The sequence below is a fragment of the Marmota monax genome, unplaced genomic scaffold, assembly GCF_021218885.2.
Source record: "Marmota monax isolate L192 unplaced genomic scaffold, Marmota_monax_Labrador192_F-V1.1 WCK01_AAM20220418_F8-fsc00105, whole genome shotgun sequence".
NCBI lineage: Eukaryota > Metazoa > Chordata > Mammalia > Rodentia > Sciuridae > Marmota > Marmota monax.
In genome coordinates, this window is record NW_026692947.1 from 5116921 (window position 1) to 5138316 (window position 21396).

At 40.9% G+C, this 21396-nt stretch overlaps 1 protein-coding gene across 3 annotated transcripts in view; it reads left to right on the forward strand.

The window, feature by feature from the left end:
* Positions 1-21396, forward strand: part of Hhat (hedgehog acyltransferase) — a 344926-nt gene that overhangs the window by 121252 nt on the left and 202278 nt on the right. For all 3 annotated transcript variants that reach the window (XM_058581959.1, XM_058581958.1, XM_046452232.1), the window contains exon 8: positions 14764-14914. In XM_058581959.1, coding sequence (XP_058437942.1) covers positions 14764-14914 — 151 coding nt within the window. The remainder of the gene's footprint in view (positions 1-14763; positions 14915-21396) is intronic.

A 21396-nucleotide genomic window follows, 5' to 3' on the forward strand; every position in this document is an offset into this window, starting at 1 on the left:
TCTTGCAGGATAAATTATGTTTGAGGTCTTTCAAATATTTCCCATTTTATGGAACACTATATGAATAAAGACTTGAAATGTGTTCTAGGAAGAGTAGGATGATTGGAAGTTTGAATCCTGGAGTGTAAAACCTGTTCTAGAGTAGTGTGACCTCATGGAAGAGCAGCATACATCTGTACTGTTGGGATGGCTTTCCATTGTGTTTAGAGTAAAGCCAGACTTCACCTCCTTAACAAAACACCATGTGGTTTGGCTCCTGCCCACCCTTTGCACACTCCTTTCCCTCTCTGTTCTAGCACACTGGGCTTCTTGCTTGTCTTCAGACATAGCAGGCATGATCCCATCCTACAGTGTTTGTACACTCTTTAGAATGCACTTTCCCTTCATCATATATGATCTCTTGTCATCTCCATCTCAGCTTAAATGTCACTTCCTAAAAGAACCTTTCTCTGGTGATCCAAACAGAATAGCCAAGTAGTGTTTTGCTTTCCCCTGTTTTAGTCTCAACATAGGACTCATCACCATCTGAAATTGTCCTCTTTTCTCTGCCTTCCATTTTTTGAATGTATGTTCATGGAAGTAGGGACCTTACTGAACTCTTTCATGGTGATGTCCTGAGTTCCTACAACAGTGGTAGCTAGTATTGACACTCCATACATATCTGTTGAATATATGAATAGTGCAGTTGGTCAGGCAAAGCTCCTGTTTGCTGTTAAGAGCAGGTGTTTTCAACAGACTCATTTAAGATCTGAATATGTGAATTTTAGTCTTAACTCTACATTTGCTAATTCGGTGACCTTGGAAACATCATTTATCCTGTCTGAATCTGTCTTATCTGTAAAATAGCAATGACAGTACTTATCCAAAAAACCCCATTCAGTGGTTGGGAGGAGTAGCTGTGATAATGGATATGGAAGCTCTTTGTAAATTTGTCATCATTCAACAAATGGAAATTGTCACTCCCAATAAATGAACTAGACATCTACGGAGTGCTCTGCTTAGATGTCTAGTTCATTTATTGGGAGTATATCAGATTATGATGAAGTTGCCTCCAAAGTATTTCCATGGAAATATAGCCCTTACGAAGAGCAGGCTCTATGTCAATGCATCATCCATGTTGGTCAGCACTTGACTGATTATAGCTTCATTTTGGGTCTTTATCATACCCATGGAAAGATTTTGCTAACCAGGAAGGGAGTTGGTGTTGGTTGAAACTAGACAAGGAAACATCCCAAAGGCAAGTTCTGACAATGCCCACTCAAGCTGGCTGGGGAAGGATATTCTCATCTAATAATTTACTTGTTATGTCCAGGGGCCTTGTCTTATCCCCTGACCTATCATCCAGAGCTTGATGGCATTATAGATTCATGTTTTCTGGCCAGTGCTCTGGCATCCATTTCTTCACAAAGCAACTGAGTACATGATTTGATTTCCTATATGGCCCAATTAGAAAACAGACTCATAGGAAGAGGGGAGGCCTGTTACCTTGGAGGTAATAATTCTCATCCTAAATTGGCAAACTGACATTTCAGTATTCTAGATCTGTTTCCATGCATCTAGGCTAACATGCATCTGCCTTCAGGCTGCTGATGGGTCCTGACCTGAAAAATTTGGGGACCTAGCTGGGATGTCTTAAAGGGATATTTCTGGGTGGCCACTTGCCTTGATTGGGGTTTCCTACTCAAGTAGCTTAGCTTTTTATTTTTGAAGGAGTCATGGTTTGATGCTTTATTTGGTTGTATGTTCCTAAATGCAATGATTTGAATATGTTATCAGTATTAGTCGTTCGGGGTAGATATACTGGAAAGGGCCAGGAGGGGGCAGTAAAACCTAGCTAGTGATTGAGCAATTTTAATCAGACAAAATTTCGTTAGTATAATATTCAGCCTCTCCTGGACAATTGACAGGGTATTGACATGGGGATGGGGTAGTGCCCCTTGACTATGAGAGAGGTGATCTACCGGAATAGTCATATTCATCCCAGCTTTCATGATATCCTTGTTATCACTTTAAACTTCTTATGGAATTCTGTGAAATGTCAAATTTCCCCAATTTTCCTCTTATTTTTATATTCTATGAAGAACATATTTTTATATATGGGCCCGTAGATGAGATTGTCATTGGGTATCAGCAGTGAGGGTCTCCAACCCCTTAATTTCTAATCAGATGGGCTTGACTCTATTCCTTGGCCTCAGAAGAGCCCAGTGCTGTGCTGAGATGTCTAGTTCGTAGTTGCATCTTTCCCTGGTCTTACGCCTTTGTGGAACTTTGCTTGGGGATCATCTTGCTGGCCTCAATGTACATCTCCCTGATTACCTTGTACTGTTTGTCTATTTTTCTCAATTTGTACACACATGCCATGTATAATAACCATAGGCCCCAAACAAAAGTATGCTTAGATAAGGCATTTGTACATATTAGAGGATTTTGATAAAGGTTTGGCAGCAACTGCACAGATAGCTTAAAACTGGGGATTGGGTCTAACCTGTCCCTACCTCTGGACTTTGTCCACCTCCTACGTCTGCCCTTCTTAATAAAATCCACCCCCATTTTCTTACAGACTGATATTTCTAAAACAACAAATATTATTTGCAAAATTTCACAGGTCTTTCACTAATATCTTACCATGACCAATCGTCTTCTTTGTTACGGAGGTCCCCATTCCTGCATATGCTTTCCCACCCCACTTCGGCTGTATGGGCTGCCTCATGTCTTCAGGCTTTGTACATGATTTTGCTTGAGGTTTCTTTTAGGTAGCTAACTCATCCTTCACACAATACTTTTAGAAAACATAGATGTAGCCTGGTGTGGTGGTGTATGCCTGTAGTCCCAGTGGCTCAGGAGGCTGAGGCGGGAGGATCTCAAGTTCAAAGCCAACCTCAGCAACTTAGCAAGGCTTTAAGGAACTTAGTGAGACCCTGACTCAAAATATTAAAAAGGGCTGGGGATGCAGGATGTGGCTCAGTGGTTAAGCACCCCTGGGCTCAATCTCTGGTACCCACCCCCACAAAAAGAATAAAACCATATAGATTTAGAACTTACCCCCATGTCTTCATCCTCTAGGTACAGCAGTGACTAACTCTTGGCCAATTTTCTTTCATCTGTACTCTCTCATATTGTTTTGAAGAAAATCCCTTATATCTTATTATTCATGAATATTAGTATCTCTAAAAGATAAGAACTCCTACTTTTGAACTCCAGAATATTTTAAGAAGACCAAATATGGCACAGTGGAACCATACTCCAATTTGACAGAGCCTAGGATTAAGTGGAACAAAGGAGGCTGTGGTTCTTCAAAAGCTCAGAAAGATCACCTTTCTTGAATTCATCATTGCATGGTGTTTTTCCATGGTAAATTCAGGTATATGAAATTTTGGGGGCAGGGGGAGATTGTCAGGGAGTCTCGGGGAGTTGGAGTGAGAAAAGATGAGTAAGTGAAAATAATGAAAACTTGGTTGTTCCAAGATTACAGAACATACTTGAGAGTCCATTATAGAAGGTTTAACTATGCATGGGCTGAAGTTCAAAAAACCTATCTCCTAAGTGACAAGAGACAGAGGGGTTTTTAAGCTCAGTGCTTAAGCACCAGCTGGTGACTTGTGGAAATAATGGCTGTGTGCCTATCTAAATGGTAATGAAATGCTAACCAAGTCATTTATTTGCTTATTCTACAAAATCCCAAAAAGAAAGGGGTAAGACATTTGGCACCTAATATTTGTTGTAAAAACTGGGGACATGAACATATGTCAGGTAGCATATAATTTTTTACTTTTTTCCACCCTTTTGAGACATTAGACATTCTAAGCCTTGTTAAGATACAGTGGAAAAAATTAAGTTTTATAAATTCTCGTCTTGGATTAGAATCCAGAGGTTATTTAAAATTAATGCAGTGTGAATCCAACGCTACTCTGGGATTTACTACTGTGGAACTCGATTGTTCAATTACAGATGTTCCATGTGGTGTGAGGATAATTTCATGGTGCATGCTTGCAGAATGGAAGAGATGTCTGCTTGATGTGGCAGTCTAAAGGGTAACAGGTCTCAAGACAGTCCTTTAATAAAACTCCAACTATACCCTGCTACCACTCCCCTTGCCCCAATAGCAGAATTGAAGAATAGGGATCCTTACTGAGCTCTACTTAAACCATTATTGTGCCTGAGTAAGTTGGCATACAGATAACTTCTTAGATACATAAAGTAAGTATCTTTTTTGTTTAAGCCAAGATAACATATGGAAACCTAAATATGTTAGACACCTTAGGGAGGCAATTATTTGCTTCCTAAAGGGATTCTTTGCTTCCTTGAAGGGTTTCAAATAGAATCCTTTAATTGGTAATTTCCAATTCTTTTTGCACAGGGTTTTTAGAGCATTTCTCTTCAGCAAAGCAAGTGAGAGTCCCTACTTGAAAATTTGCTTTTCAGAATTTTCAGACTACTTGGCCCTGTATGAATTCTCTCCTTTCCCTACATGGCTTGAGTCTTGCATAGCTGAGTGTGCATGCTGTTACTTTGCCTCTGCTGGGTGAGGTCTTTTTCCCTGATGTTTCTTGGATCAAGTACAGACTGATGGCACTAGGCATGTCATGAAGAAGATGGCGAAGGGCCTATGTGGAGCTAAACTCTGTTCTGTTCTACTACTATAGTCAGTGAAAAAAAATTTTCATTTTACCATATAGAAATACTTCTAGAACACCTTGATTTAAGACACATTTGTGAAGTATTCCATGTTTTTATTGGATAATTATAATTTTGGTGAGTGTGATATCATGACTTACAACCATTTTCTCCAACACATTAATAGACAAAGAGGATGGGCAAATAGGATCTAACATTCTACCTTGGGGTTCTGGGGATGTGGCTCAGTGGTTGAATGTGTATCTGGCAAGCATGAGGCCCTCCCTGAGCTCCCAGCACCACAAAGCAACCCCCAGAACTTTACACCTAGGTAAAAATTTTCTCCTAGCAACACGCCTTTTCTTGGGAGAGAGAAACTTTAGTGGTTTAATGACTATAAGAAGAAAACACTTAAAACTGGATTTTCCCATATCTAATATGTCCAAAGATTAAGTACCTTGAAAGACGAACTCCCCTTTGAGTTTCTGAGTTAATAACCACTCATTTCTTACACTGAATCAGTCTGAGGTTAGAGGTAATATGGAAAAAGACGTAGTTTAGTTTGTGGTTGTCTGGCAAAGAGTGCTTTTCACTGACTGGTATCACCCTCTGGGAGTAACTGATGGTGTGTTGAAGACCAGCAAGATAGGAGCCTAAGTGCTTGCCTGCCTGTCCCCATCTTTCACATTGCCTGTCCTGTCTGGATGGTGGCCTCTCTTCTTGGACCTCCACTTCTTGGACTTAGTATTTGCTTGAACCAACTCACAGCAAATTTGTTTGCAGAGAATTGTAGTGAGCAACTCTGGGCAACCTCAGTTGTTTCTCAGATACCTTTGCAGGCAGTGTGCTCCTTGTGGCCTATTATGTAATATATCATGAAGCATGTTCAACTTGTTGATTATAATGAAGTGTATTCTGCAGCCGTTGGATGGCATGTTCCATAGATGGTTGTTAAGTCCATTTGGTATAGGGTGCAATTTAATTTCAGTTTCTTTGTTGATTTTTCTGTCTGGATGTCCTACAGTAGGGAATTTTATAATACAAACTTTACAGGTAGATAAATTCCTGATGCTCACCTTAGAGATTCAGCTTAGAATCTTGCAGTGGATGAATCCATACTCCTGGGTTCCAACCAGTATCCGCTTGAAACGGGTCAGTTGTCCTGCCGAGCCCAGCAGGTAGGGACAGTAGCTTCTAGATGGATGGGTTTTGCTGTAGTCATTTGTAGGATTCAAAGACTAGAAATAACTGAATTCCTGTTCCCTCCTTGACTCAAGACAGGCATGTCTCATCAGCATGCTCTTCTTTTTGATTCGAGCACTTGTGGAGTTCTTGGTGGCCCATTCCTCAGTGCTGCTTATCGCCTCACTCTTCCCCATCAATCACACTTAGTGACTCTTGTTTTTCATGGCACTGATCTTTTTTGACAAGAAACCTCATGTAACTACTGTAAGGCAATAGCTATCTTTTGTTTAACATTTTTACAGAAATCGGTAAATCACAGTGACTGGCCACTCATGTTGACTTTTGCTGGACATTACCTTTTCTTCTTTATGCCCAAGCTGGAAGGGAAAATCTCTATCTTGGCACCTCTACCTTGTCCTGTGGTTCCTGGTTTGTATTTTTCTTGGTTAATCTTTATATTTCTAATACTGAAGCCAGATCACATAGGTGAAAGGTTCTTACAGGAAATTTCATGTGAGAAGCAGCTTGTTGTTTTTTTTTTTTTAAAGTAAGCTTTCTGAATATGAAAGGACTTAATCATAAAGTAGTTAAGCAAGGTTCTGAATAGATGTGAATGATGTGAAAGTGATTGGAATCATTTATTGTTGAGCAGAAAAGGTCCAGATCAGAGGTCAGGCTGTGAATTGAGGTGGAACCCAGGACTGGCTGGAGATGAGAGTGTGTAGGGGTGGGTCAGGGTGGCACAAGCTTCTAGAAGCAGAGACAACATGCTCCTTGACGCCAAGTGAAGCTGGAACCAGTCTGTTATGCTCACTGCGAGAATTGCAAAGGCAGGGCTCCAATGCAAAGATGGCTGCTGCTCAGCAGCTGTCTGACAGAGCTGGAGGGCATCTATCTCCAATCTTGGACAAACCCTGACATAATGTGGTTTGTAAAGGGTTTTCATGACGCAGTTACTGAACTGTTCCCCAACTCTTGGGGGAAAGCTAAGAATTCAAAAGGGTATTTAATACAACTCAGTCCTTGTGTTCACCCTGAAGAAAATCTTATCTTTGGCAACATTCACTGGACAAGCTACTCTCTAATGAGCACCTGCTACTTGGAGGCCTAATATTCAACCATCTGGGGATAGGCTTGGAGCATCCTATAATCTGGTAGACAATACAGGCAAGTACAAAAATAAGTGAGGTAATGTGTAATAGAGATATTAATGCCACTTTCTCGTGCATGATGTTTTGGTTGGCTTTTCTCATTGCTGTGACTAAAAGACCTGACAAGAATAATGGGAGGAGGGAAAATTAATTTTGGTTTATGGTATCAGAGGTCTCAGTCTGTAGATGCCGACTCCAAAGCTCTGGGCCTAAGGTGAGGCAGAACATCATGGTGGAAAAGTGTGGAGGAGGAAAGTGGGTCAGGGTATGGTATCAGGAAGCAGAGAACTGCGCTTACCAGGCCAAAATATAACCCCCAAAGGCATATCCCCAGTGGCCTACTTCTTTCAGCCACACCCTACCTACCTATAGTTAGTGCTCAGTTAATCCCTATGAGTGGATTAATGTGTTGATTAGGTAAGGCTTTCACAACCCAATCAATTCACCTCTGAACTTTCTTGTCTCACACATTAGCTTTTGGGGGACACCACATGTCTAAACTGCAATAATATAGTTGATAGGATATTAGAATTGAAATTATAAAATATGAAAATATTAAACCTATATAACATAATGTTTTTACATAAAGAAAAACCACATATTTCTAGATATGTGAATGTTATAGAATGTATAAATTTTAGAAGCATCACACTTTGTGGGAAATAATCAACCGATTTTGGAGCCAAGAGAACTGGGTTCAAGTCCCACATGTTATTAACCCTGAGACTTTCAAAGGTCATTTAATTCTTATTAATCTTTCCTTCTTAATATGATATGTAGAACCAATAATAAATATGGCACAAGGTTGGGCAAAAATTAAGAGTGGGATATCGTGTGTGCAAATGCATTCATTCTCTCAGCTTATTCATTCATTGAGCAAATGTTGCTTATTATCGCTATGTGTCTGGCACCGCTTGGCACCCAGAAGGTTGAGAAGAAGCCAGCCATGGTCTCTGCCCCACAGAGCTAATAGATAACATGGTACAGCTTTCTGTGAAATACTGTTATGTTGTTGCAGGATAGCATATGACTCTTTTGGCTGTGGCATTGAGGAAAACTATGAAATAATGGTATTTAGGTGGCACCTTGAAGAAAGGTAGAATTTTGATAGGAAAAAAAATGGAGGATATGAATGTGTTGGCAGAAGAATGAGTGTGAGCAAGAAGAAAGTGAAGGAGTTAGTGGGTAAAATGAGGGAAGTCCAGCAAGGGTGGGAAAGTCAGGGCAGGGAAATTGGGATGGGTCTTGCCTCCTCCTTCCTACTCCCTACTCCCCTCAGGGTGAGATCTTCAGCAGCTCATTTGAGAACTAGAGGTGAGAGGGTGGTAATAAGCTAGGTAGAAGCCAATTGCTGTCAGTTAAAATTTTGGTGGGGTAATAGGGGAGAGGGGAGAGAGCTGAGTACATGGGTACGTCAATCTGGGAAGGATGAGCTCCAGGAGTTGAGGTGGCTTTTGTTCCTTAGTCCTCATCCTCCTGGGACTCTATAGCACTTGACATTCATCTTCTGTCTTGAAAATGTGCTCTGTTTCTAGTTTTGAGGGAGAGAGCTAAATTGTTTTGGAGGAGGTACGTTTGACACACTTGCAATTGGAGGTGGCCCAGCCCACTGGTAGGCAGAACTAACCACTCCTCTAGTAACTTCCACACAGTAGCAAACAATGCTAGGACTTCCTGTCCTCACTCGTGTTCTTGATACTGGGAGGCAAGGTCCCAAACCCACAGAAGACTCTTGTTTGGCAGGTCTGAGCCTCAGTAGCAACTCAACAGTCCTCTAAGCTGATGATAGACCATCAGTACTGTTTCCAGAAAAGTCATGATGTGGGTAGTCTTCATGCTTTAAGTGAGTCATTAAATGCTTCATTGAGAAATAACTGAATTGTCAAACATCAACTATTTACCAGATATCAGGTGCTGGGAATAAAAAGGTGCAAGACACCAGTTTTAATCTTGAGCTTGTGAACAAGCAGGATAACTGCATGATCTGATGACAATCATATAAGTATGATGGTAGTCTAAGGTGGCTGCATAGCTGACCTCTCACCCCATTCATACTTTTGCTGAAATATGCTCATTTCAATGAAGATCACCCTGACTTCCAACTTCAAAACAGCAGCATCTGCTGTCTCAGTATTTTATGAGCTGCTTCAGTTTGGCTTTTTCCATTAAATTTATAATCCTTTCAGTTGGCTGTTACTGAATAATCATCTGAAAATTTACTAGTTTACAACAATGGTTTCCTCTCTCACTGATCTGTTGGTTGACTGGTCTTGAATGGGTATTTCTTGCCTGGGGTCTCTCTTAGGGTTCAGTCAGACATCAGCTGGTGCTGCAGCCTTCTGCAGGCTAGATTGGGCAGGACATCCAAGATGGCTTTTCACTTGGCTGACGGTTGAGGCTAGTGGTCAGCTAGGAGCTCAGCTGATGCTGTCCACCAGAACTTCTTCATGTGATCTATGTGGCATGTACTTCTAATAGTATAGCAGTTGATATACTGATAAAGGATGTTATCTTAAGGGTAAGCATTCCAGCTGGGTGTACTCCTACAATCCTAGGGGCTCAGGAGGCTGAGGCAGGTGGATCATAGATTCAAAGTTGGCCTTAGCAACTTAATGAGGTCCTAAGCAACTTAGTGAGACCCTGTTTTAAAATAAAATGGACTGGGGATGTGGCTCTGTGGTGAAGAATCTCTGGGTTCAATCCCTAGTGGGGGCAGGGGAAGCATTCCAAGGGGCAGGAAACGGAAGGTGCCAGGCCAATGTTAGGCTATACTTGAAATTGTGTTAGTCTTCTGTTATTGTAAAGAAACACCTGAGATAATAAACTTAAAAGAACAGTTTATTTTTGCTCCATTTTGAAGACTCAGTCCATGGTTGATGAGGCAGCACATCATAGTGGCTGGAGATGGAGAGAAAGTGGGGAGGGAAGAAAGGACCAGTGTCCCAATATCCCCTTCAAGGCCATGCCTCCTGTGATCTAACTTTCTCCCATCTCTTAAAGGTGTCACTATCTACAAATAGTGCTATAGACTGGTGACCAAGACCTCAACACATGAGCCTTTGGGGGACATTTATTCAAAATAACAAATAGCATTATTTCTTCTGTAGACACAGAAGAAATTCCAGACTTACTTTCAATGGTGGGAGAGGGAAGGTCACGTTGCAGGAGAGCATGTGGGATGGAGGACATGGTTGTAGCCATTTCTGGGAATATGTTCTGCTAGTCTTCCTAGCTTATTAATACAGAATTCAATTTTGTTTATTTTTGGTTGATTCTTGACAATGTGTTTTGATGTATATTAAACACTTAGAATCGTGCCTGGCACACAAACACAGAATGAGTACTTATTAAATATTTAACAAATGGTGTCTGAGCCACTGTGTGCAGATTGTTTCCTGTCCCAGAGGTGTGAGTGTAATTGCACTCCTGATTTACAGTCTCCTCCTCCTTTTACAGACCTTAATGCTCCGTAAGGGCAGGTGTCTTCCCTCCTTATTCACTGTGACATTGCTCAGGTCTACCAAGCCCTCAGTGCTCAATGACAATGTTAAATGAGGGAGATAGGGACTGTGTTTGAGCTGGGATCTCAATGATAAATAGGATTTTGCTAAGGAAGGGAGGTGGAGGGAATAAAGGCAGAAGAAAATAGCAAAAAGGGAAGGGTAAATGTGAATAAAATGGACCATGAGCCCACAGAAGCTGACTCCCTACCTTATTTGACCTCTAGTCGGTTTCCTATAGTCCTCAATGGATTCCAGCGGTCATGTGATGAGTAAATGCTTTTTGAATGAATGTCAAGGGAGAATGTTACACATAAACTTATCCATGGATTTTTGGTGGGGTAAAGATAGATAAATTCAATTATAATCGAAGAGTTGAAAGAATATTTGAAATACCCAACAGTTTTTAGGAATTGAAATACAGTCACACTTTTTATCTTTGAACTTAACAAGGGTTACTCCATTTATATATGTCAAATAACTTTCAGTCAGGGTAGAGCAATTTATATTCTTATGTTGTTTTCTTGCCACTTATGTGCCTGAGAGAATGTAGCAAAATCCTTAGGGTCAATTGCAAAAACTTAAACTAAATCTTACAAGGGCAAGACTAATTTTTAGGTCAAGGGAAAAGAACAAGCCATGCATCTTTCATAGGGATAATGAAAATCAATAGCAAGACAGAATAGTTAACCCCACAGGTGAAACACAATTAAAAAAAATTAATAGCTATTGTACAATGATAATCTAGGAATATCATTATGCATCCTTTTCTTAAAATTTTGTTAACCATTTATTAAAAGTTCAAAAAAGCAGCTATTTAAACCTTTAGTGTCTTAATCCATAGAAATATTCAATAACAGAATATGTTATTTGTTGCATATTAATAAATGTGTGGCTTTTGTAGTTACTGGTTTAACATATATGCCCTATATATGATAGTTATACAAAAATCATGGCAGTTCTCATACTTGTGCTTTTTAAAATTTTAAAAAATATTTTGGTGATGCTGGGGATTGAACCCAGGACCCTGCAATGCTAGGCAAGCACTGTACCACTGAGCTGTACACCCAGCCCTAAGGGCAGTACTTGAGGCACAAAGCAACTTACTCTTCCTGAGCTGACATCCTGTTAACAGGGCAAAGATGTTAAGCACAGCTGCTCCTATATGTAAGAGCTCGAGTCGGCCTTCACCAGCCTTCACTGGCATGTTTCTGATCTCAGAGTGGCCATATGTCTCCCTGCACCCCGAGTGCTTTGAAGATGTATTGTTAGCACAGATATCTCTTCTTGATCAATGTGTATATACACGTTTTCACACACCGGTTAGCTTTGTAGTTTTGTACTTCTATCACACAATGTTCAAGAATGAGAGTCTGTACCCAGGCTTTCCAGCATATTTCCAAACATCTAAAGAACCTGTTTGATCACTTCTGAAAGGGAACAAGACAGTGATTCCTGAGGTCTTCTAATTGTAGGTTTACCTCATTGGAGGATGTACAGTTTTCACATTTGAACCACCATCTGCCTTCACCCCAATTATCTTGTTTCGTTTGGCACAGAGCTACCATTTACAGCCACACACTCCACAGTAGGGACATTCTTCAAAGATCCTCCTGTGGCATTAGGAAGGCCAGATGGTAATACTTTCTGTTGGCACCTCTTTGGAGGCTTAGATATTTTCTTTAGAATGTTCCAGAAAATTACTTGGTCAGCTACACCAACATGTCCTGCAGTATTTCCCTGCACACCGGGGAAGGTGGCCTTGAGGTGGCCTTGTGGCCACTGGTCATCTTTTTTTTTTTTTTTTTTTAAAGAAAGTGAGAGAGAGAATTTTTTATTTTTTTTATTTTTTAGTTTTCGGCGGACACAACATCTTTGTTTGTATGTGGTGCTGAGGATCGAACCCGGGCTGCACGCATGCCAGGCGAGTGCACTACCGCTTGAGCCACATCCCCAGCCCCGCCACTGGTCATCTTCTCTGCGGCTGCCTGCCATGCTTTGCCTGGGAATATGTTCTGCCATGCTCCTTGCCAGCACTGCTCTGGAGACCTGCCTCTGCCTCCACCACACGGCCAAGGCCAGCAGGAATGATATCCAGTCAGCATGGCACCCAGGCCCTTTACCTACCTCCTGGGTGAAGAGGTTGAAGTGGTCATCCAGGACACCTGGGGAGGCTAGGAATCTAGGACTCTAGTCGGTTTCCTACAGTCCTATCTTCCAAAGCAGCTCTACTGTTTTACATATCTGCCATTATGACTGGGTGCTGCAGGGTGTTCCCACTGGGGAACCAGAGCTGCCTCATCGGCTTCACACCATACCCAGTGCCCACACCCTGCTGGCCAAGAGGCTAGCACAGGGCCTACTGTAGAGTTTTTTGTTCATTTTATTCCTAACAATTTTTACCGGAGTACAGTTTACATACTGTATAGTTCACCGACTCAAAGTCGCAGTTAAATGGCTTTTAGTGAAATTACAGATATATACACCATCATTGCTTGCTAGTTATATAATTTTTTCCACCTCAAAAACAAATTCTACCTTTAGCTGCCCTTCTTTGCCCTTCTTCTTGCCCCATATCCTCCTGCCTGTTCCTTCCCCAAGCATGCAAAAATCGCTATCCTGCTTTCTCTAAGTTTCCCCGTTCTGGACTTTCGTATGAATGAATCGTGAAGTATGTGATCTTTTGTGACTGGCTTCTTTCCTTTGCATAATGCTCATCCATGTTGTAGCATGTGTCAGTACTTAATTCCTTCTTAGGATGGAATAATATTCCTTGGTATGGATATACCATGGTTAGTTTATTCACTTATGGAAATTTAGATTCTTTCCAACCTTTGGCTATTATGAATAATGTTGCTAAGGATATCTGGGTATACATTTTAAAAATTTTTTTTATTTATATGTGACAGCAGAATGCATTACAATTCTTATTGAAATTATACATCTAGAGCACAATTTTCACATCTCTGGTTGTATACATAGTATATTCACACCAATTCATATCTTCATACCTGTACTTTGGATAATAATGATCATCACATTCCACCATCATTAATAACTGCATGCCCCCTCCCTTCCCCTCCAACTCCTCTGCCCTATCTAGAGTTCATCTATTCCTCCCTGCTCCCCCTCCCTATCCCACTATGAATCAGCCTCCTCATATCAAAGAAAACATTTGGCATTTGGTTTTTTGGGATTGGCTAACTTCACTTAGCATTATCTTCTGTAACTCCATCCATTTACCTGCAAATGCCATGATTTTGTTATCTTTTGTTGCTGAAATATTCCATTGTGTGTATATGCCACATTTTTTAAATCCATTAATCTATTGAAGGGCATCTAGGTTGGTTCTACAGTTTAGCTATTGTGAATTGTGCTGCTATAAACATTGATGTGGCTGTGTCCCTGTAGTATGCTGTTTTTACGTCCTTTGGGTATAGACCAAGGAGAGGGATAGCTGGGTCAAATGGTGGTTCCATTCCCAATTTTCCAAGAAATCTCTATACTGCTTTCCATATTGGCTGCACCAATTTCATTCCCACCAGCAGTGTATGAATGTACCTTTTCCCCCACATCCTTGCCAACACATTGTTGTTTGTCTTCATAATAGCTGTCATTATGACTGGAGATGAAATCTTGGAGTGGTTTTGATTTGCATTCTATAATTGCTAGTGTTGAACATTTTTTCATGTATTTGTTGATTGTACATCATCTTCTGAGAAATGTCTGTTCAGGTCCTTGGCCCATTTATTGATTGGGTTATTTGTGTTTTTGTTATTTAGCTTTCTGAGTTCTTTATATTGGGTATACATTTCTGTGTGGATCTGCTTGTGTTTCTGTTGGGTTCACACCAACGGCTGGTTTCCTGGGTCAGATGGTAACTGTGGCATTGTTGGAGGAACCACTGGACTATCTTCCAAAGAAGCTATACTGTTTTACATATCTGTATGATGGTTCTGTTTCCCCACATCTTTACCAATACTTGTTGGTCTGACTTTTGACTCTAGCCATCCTAGTGGGTATGAACTGATAGATTGCCTATCATGTGTTTAAAAGAAACAACAACAACAAAAGATTGCTATAAGGTCCGGTTGCCTGTCAGAATAAAAGGAGATGTCATTATTTGTTCAAGATTTTTATTGAATAAAACCCATGATGAGATACTGTTTAAAATGTGTGAGATGCGGGGGAGAAAAGAGTTGGTGGAGAAGTGGGGCAGGTGATGTGTTCCTCGGGTGTCTGTCTTCATCTGTCCCAGGAGACTGCCTCCCTTCTGGCTGATGTTTCTAAAAATGAGCCCCTTTGCCTTTCAGGAGGACTGGCGTTGGCCCAAGTGCTCTTCTTCTATGTGAAGTACTTGGTGCTGTTTGGTGTCCCAGCTCTGCTCATGCGCCTGGATGGACTCAACCCACCGCCCCTCCCCCGCTGCGTGAGCACCATGTTCAGCTTCACCGGGATGTGGAGGTCGGTCGCTTGGTTTCTAAAGTCCTTCAGGGGGTGTCTGGTGGGAGGAACCACAGCTTATTTGGCTTCAAAGAGTTTGAGTACTGTTTGCTCTTCCCCTCACTCAAGTCCCATTTGGCACTTCAGTTTCTTTGTCCCACTACTAGAGTATTGATCCAGGCTTTCTGTACGTCTCAAAATCATCATTAAGCTAATGAAGACGGGTGAGAGAGTTTCTCACCAAGTCTGTCCACCAGCGCACAAAAGGTTATGTTTGAAGTGATTTCTTACTAGGGGTGGGCTATTATATATTATTTTGAAAATGATATCTGTAGATGATTTAAAATATAGTGTCTCAAGATGATAGAAGAGGCCACGGTGGCTATTATCTAAATCTGGGTGGCTTGACTAAATCTTTGTTTTAGTTTCCTGTATCTTCAACAGTAATGATAAAGATAACACCTACCCACGGGAGTTGTTTTGAAGATTATATAAGCTGATGCATTTAGAACAGCTGGCACATAGCAGATATTTACACATTAGCTTTTAGCTTTATACACTTCCTATGCTCAGAGCAGATGGATAGAGAGGTGTTTTTTGAGTTCTTTTACTATTCTTGATTTTTACCCCATAAAGTAGGGTTGGCCTGGATGTTGTTATTTGTTGTTTTGTTCCAGAAGATCCCTCAGCCTCACACCCCCATTATTTGATGGATATTTTCCAGATGGACTTGCTTGTGGCTGTTTCTCTTATCACTTTCAATGTATAGCAAGTGACAGGAATGCTTTTGCAATTGCACACCTAGTGGATAAAGCTCAGGGTTGGCACTGGCTCAACCTTAGTCAGTGCCTCCTTAAAATTTGTCCTCTGAATACTTCATCGGATTCCTCTGGTCCTGGTCAGAATTTTCATTTCGCCTCATTCCCGTGACCTGTTCAAGTCTCACATTTTCTATCAGGGAAGAACTCGGTGAACATTGTCCTACCTAATGTTGCTCTTCAAAAGGAGGTGGGCCGCACTCTACATGCTGGTTTACCATAGTAACTTATTATAGGTGCTGAAATTATCTAAGTCTCTTTCAGTGCAAAATCTAGTTTGATTTGGGGAGAGGGTTAGAAATTTCATACGGCGATTGCGGGGAATGTCAAGTAATTGCTTTGATTGGTCCATAATTACTTCATTGAATACCAGGTTGCCCTGTTTTCATGGCAAGATTAGAGAAGGCTCTCCCTAACAAGAAGGCCATGGAGTAGCTTTTTGTTTAAAAAGTGGACCTGATTGTAAGCTCTGTTAACTTTCAACCTACTCATAAATGTAATTTCCTGAATCAATGGGTTGGGACCCAGCATGATTTGGGGACATGACTTAAATGTTTGATGTGAGCCTAGCACAGCTTCTGTGCCTTTGCAGTGTGCATACCTGTGCTAATGCATTCTTGGAAAGCACATTCTCCTTGGGGACTTTTCAGTGTCCACTCGTACCATAAAGCCATGACTCTTGTAGCAGGCCTGCCTCCAGGCTCCTGATCCAGAAATACCAACCCATTGATTGTCACAGAGGCAATTCAGACAGTTGACTACATTTTTACACCTGGGCTGCCTGTCTTGTCCTTTGTTCATTCCTTCTGTCCCAGAAAGGCCCCTAGTTCCATATGAAGCATGGGGGAGGGGGTCATGTCTACCAAGAGTTTTTTTAATTGTCTTGATTAGAAAGGATTCAAATAGTTTAGACTCCAGGCTATGGAACCACTCTCTCCTTCATCCCAATTAAAATTTTAAGATGAAGACAGGGAAGAGAATAATAATGAAGTTACATCAGGGAGGAAGCTCTAAGTTGACCTCTTGGAGTGAACTTGTTCTGAAAGATATTTACAAGGGCAGGTGATAAAATGACCAAAGGGTGTTTCTGGGAGCTACCTGGACTCCTGTCCTAGTTTCTTTATTCTACAAGGGTGTAGATTTTTTTTTAAATTTTTTATTGTGGGTTGTTCAAAACATTACAAATTTCTTGACATATCATATTCCACACTTTGATTCAAGTGGGTTATGAACTCCCACCTTCACCCCATACACAGATTGCAGAATCACATCAGTTACACATCCATTGATTTACATATTGCCATACTAGTGTCTGTTGTGCTCCGCTGCCTTTCCCATCCTCCACCCTCCCCCCTCCCCACCTCTCCCCTCCCCTCCTCTCCTCTCTCTCTCCCCCCTCCACTGTATAACCCTGAGGGTCTCCTTCCATTTCCATGCAATTTCCCTTCTCTCTCCCTTTCCCTCCCACCTCTCATCCCTGTTAAATGTTAATCTTCTTCTCCTGCTCTTCGTCCCTACTCTGATCTTAGTTACTCTCCTTATATCAAAGAAGACATTTGGCATTTGTTTCCCTAAAGACCTAAAAAGAGCATGCTACAGGGACACTGCTACATCGATGTTCATAGCAGCACAATTCACAATAGCAAGACTGTGGAACCAACCTAGATGCCCTTCAATAGACGAATGGATTAAAAAAATGTGGCATTTATACACAATGGAGTATTACTCTGCATTAAAAAATGACAAAATCATAGAATTTGCAGGGAAATGGATGGCATTAGAGCAGATTATGCTAAGTGAAGCTAGCCAATCCCTAAAAGGGTGTAGATTTAATCTTGTGTGGTTTTAAGTTTCTTGAAGAATTTTCTAGTTTGCCAATTACACTTAGAAAATTTGGATTATTGTACACAACAACCATTTTATATTAAATGGTTGGATTTAGGAATGAAGGTTAACTGTCCTTGAGCTATAGGGAATAATGGAAGGCTCCAAAGTAGCTGAATTAAAAAAAATTACTTAAGCTTATCTTTTGTGCTATTTGCAAATGTTCCTTCATCCTTAGGAAGATGTTTATCATGTTTCATGTTCAGTATCTGCTAGCATAACCTTGACCCTGATCCCCATTTTTCAACTTTTCTCGTTAGGAATGCATATTTAGGGAAAACAAGTTTTGAATTTGTATGTCTATTAACAGCTAAATTCACGCTAATATTTGTTGACTATCTATTGAGGTGCTGCCACAGACAGGAAGTGGCTCCCTCTTCCTGGATTTAGGTCCAGAAAGAATTTAATCATGAGCAGATGGGAAAGCTGGTGGTCCAGATTATTCCACTAGGCCATAGCAGTCTTTATACAGTAGCACAAAGGACAGGGTGGGTGGGAATTGGAAGGAAGAGATTTAAAACAGTCTCTGGAGATTATTTTATGATTATCTGAACTTGTAGGAAATCTATACTGAATGGGGTTTAGAACTTAAGAGGAGAGATGAATTTTTAGCCCATCATGTCAGAGGCACCTTGTATGTACCTGGACACAGTGCTGATCGATTGCACCATCTTTCAGTCCACTTAGCATTGAGAGAAGACTTGAAGCTATCAGTTTGCCCCTTTGATAGGAATCTGAGCTCTACATCATAGAATAGATGAAATTGGCCATCAGCAGAGAGATAATCTTCCCTGACACGATAGTTCAAATTGGCCATGAGAAATTGCCATTCACCCAGATGGCCAAACCTTAAAGTTAGGACCTGATGAATCTTTTTTTTTTTTTTTTTTTTTTTTTTTGCCCCGCTCCTGGCTCTTTCATAGAATTACTGTTGAAATATTTGCAGGCACAGCAAAGCCCTCAAGAGTATGCGTATTCCCACTTGCTTGATTTTTTTTTTTTTTCTGTAGTCGCACAGACCAGAGAAATTGAGAATTTTCTGCTTTAATTTTTAGGTTTCATGTTTTAATTTAGATGGGTTGAGATCTATAATGAGTATCTTTTTCCCAGGGTCATTAAATATGACATTGCATGTCTGAGGTTTCAAATTAGAAATCTGATCATGCCCCTCTGATTTGCTTTCTAGTTATGGAAGCAAAACTTGCAAAGTGATAGAACTTCCCATGGTGGCTGCTGAGTTATGGGTCAATTTCAATTATCTCAGGAATCTTGCACAGCTTGCCCTCTGCATTTTTTGACTTATGATGCTCTCAGGTCTTCACATGCAAACTCATGCATCACTGCTTATCACAGAAGGATCTAGGTGCTGTTTGGCTGCAAGACCTTAATATATGGGGGATATCTTTAGCCTGGAAGGAGGAGGAGTCTGAACCCCATCTTCTGTTCAGGCTCCAATTGCATGGGCTGGTAGTTCAATAGAAGAATTTAGTTTCCTAGTTTGGTTCAGGCATGTGGTAGTTGATAAAAGCACTATTAGATGGACAGCAGAGGCAGGATGAACCCAGAAGAAAGGTGAAATGGGTGTTGTTCCTTTTTTTTTGGTGAGACAGTCTAGGGACTAAGAACTTGCTGCTAACTACTTGGGCAACTCGTTTAAGTTCTCTAGGTTAATCCTTCCATTTGTAAAAAAGAGGATAATACTGTTTGTCCCAGAGGTATGATAGGAGCATTAATTGAGCCTGACATGAAGTACATCCTCAGGTCGTGGCAGCTTCTCAATTTTTTTTTTTTTTGATGGGGGAGAGTTGAAAACCTAACAAAACCAGAGGTGACTGAGAGGCCAGTCTGCTGATGGGTCAGGTTGGAGAAGTGGTGAGTTAATGGGATGGGTGAGGGAAAACTCCATCCAGCTTGGAGCTAGAGATGTGATGATTCATAGACTACGGTGATAAAGTCATGTGTTCTGCCCTCAAAAGAGGGCCCAGGATCAAGTCATTTTTGTCTCATTTTCCTCATCTGTTGAATGAGACTATGAGCAAAATCCTAGCACTAGATGGTGCCTATGTTCCCGACCGTCTTGCTGTGGCACCTGCCACAAGGCACAGGTGCCTCCATTTCCAGTACCCACATCATGGGCAGGTTGTTAACCTCCTCATGCCTCAGTTTTCCGAGATGCTAAGATGGGGCTACATAGTATTGCTTCCCTGGGTTGTAGTATTAAGAAAGATCATACACTAAAGTGCTGAATCCTGGGGAAGCATATCATCAAAGCCAAAATATTCACTAATAATTGTCATTACAGTTAAGAAAATTTTCCATAGTTTCTTTAATTTCTCAGAAAAGCCTGGTAGGGTGGTTGAAGTGGGGAGAAAAGGTGGTAGTGATGGGTGATAAGTAGTATGTGAAAGATGTGGGTTTCAAAATGGAAGAATGGGGTTCCCAGTATCATCTCCCTTACCCTAAGCAGAACTCTTAAAATGACTTTGCAAGTGGTTTCCAGCTACTGGACATTTATATGACCTCTTTTTACATCTTAGTCAATGCTTTCTCATGATTCCATGTCAACAGACTAAGAAAACATTTTCCTCCTTCTAACATTTATGTTTTAACACCCCTTTCCTTTTTCTCTAAGCACAGACTTCATAGATCAAAGTAGGAAGGAAATACCAAGTTGAGGCATATTTTATGAACCATGATTATGTTTTGCTTCCTGGAATTTATTTTTGCTTCAAAGATAGTCTGTCCTCTTCATTTTCTCTGGAAGATTTTTAAAATTTTTTTTTCTAGCTCCCTTTACTGCTGATAAGCTCTTAGACTGAAAGCTTCTAGAGGAAGAAGAGTCTGACATAAGGAACAGCAGGATACCTTCATTTAGAAGGTGTCAGTCACCAGAGCTTGGTGTTCGCATGGATGTGGAGTCAGATGGCCTGGGCTTGGATCTTGCTTCCACTACTTATTAGCTAGTATCTTCTCTCCATCCTTGGTTTCCTTCTCTTTTAAGATAGAGATATTGTACTGCCTACCCCATAGAACCAACACATATGGTGCTCACACATTGCTCGACAGCGCAATAGTCACATTCCACTTACCCACATCCCACCAGATCATAAACTTTTGGAAGGCAGCCATCATGTCTCCTCTTGGATTAGCACTGTATTCTTCCTAATGACCTAGCATTTTGTGACACTCAAGAAATCTGTGCCGAATGGATGGATGGTCACTCCTCTGAAATTTTGATCACTGGGTCTTAAGAGTAAACTTTTCAAATCTGATCTAGTAGCTGAGTGATTTCTCTCTGCAGCACGTGTTGACATAAGACTGTAGGTGTACCATGCCATGATCACTGGTGATACTTCATCTCTTAATTTTCTCATTAAATATTGGGACATGGTATGTCAAAATATTATGTCTACCTGCAATTTTCATGAATGAATTTTCCGTGTAAGGAATCTAGAGTGAGGAGTGTACACCTTTCCTACTTAATGACTGTCATTATTTGATCAGGCATTGTGCTCTGTCCTAGATATCAGATGAGCAAGGAGGTTGAACACTGGAAGAAAAGAAATTCAGTTCAGACTTGGATAGGAGAGAGGAGTCTGACAGCTGTTTGTCTTTGGGGATGGGATTTTTCTGAGGCAAGTACTGAAAGGAAATGCCTTATTTTAGATGAAGATGAGAAGGTTAAATAAGGGGCTGGGAGTGAAACACACTCTCAGAACAGCCCAAACTTTAATAATAATAAATAATAATGATAATAATTACAGCAGCAGCAAACACCATGCAGATGTTCTGCAGGTCAAT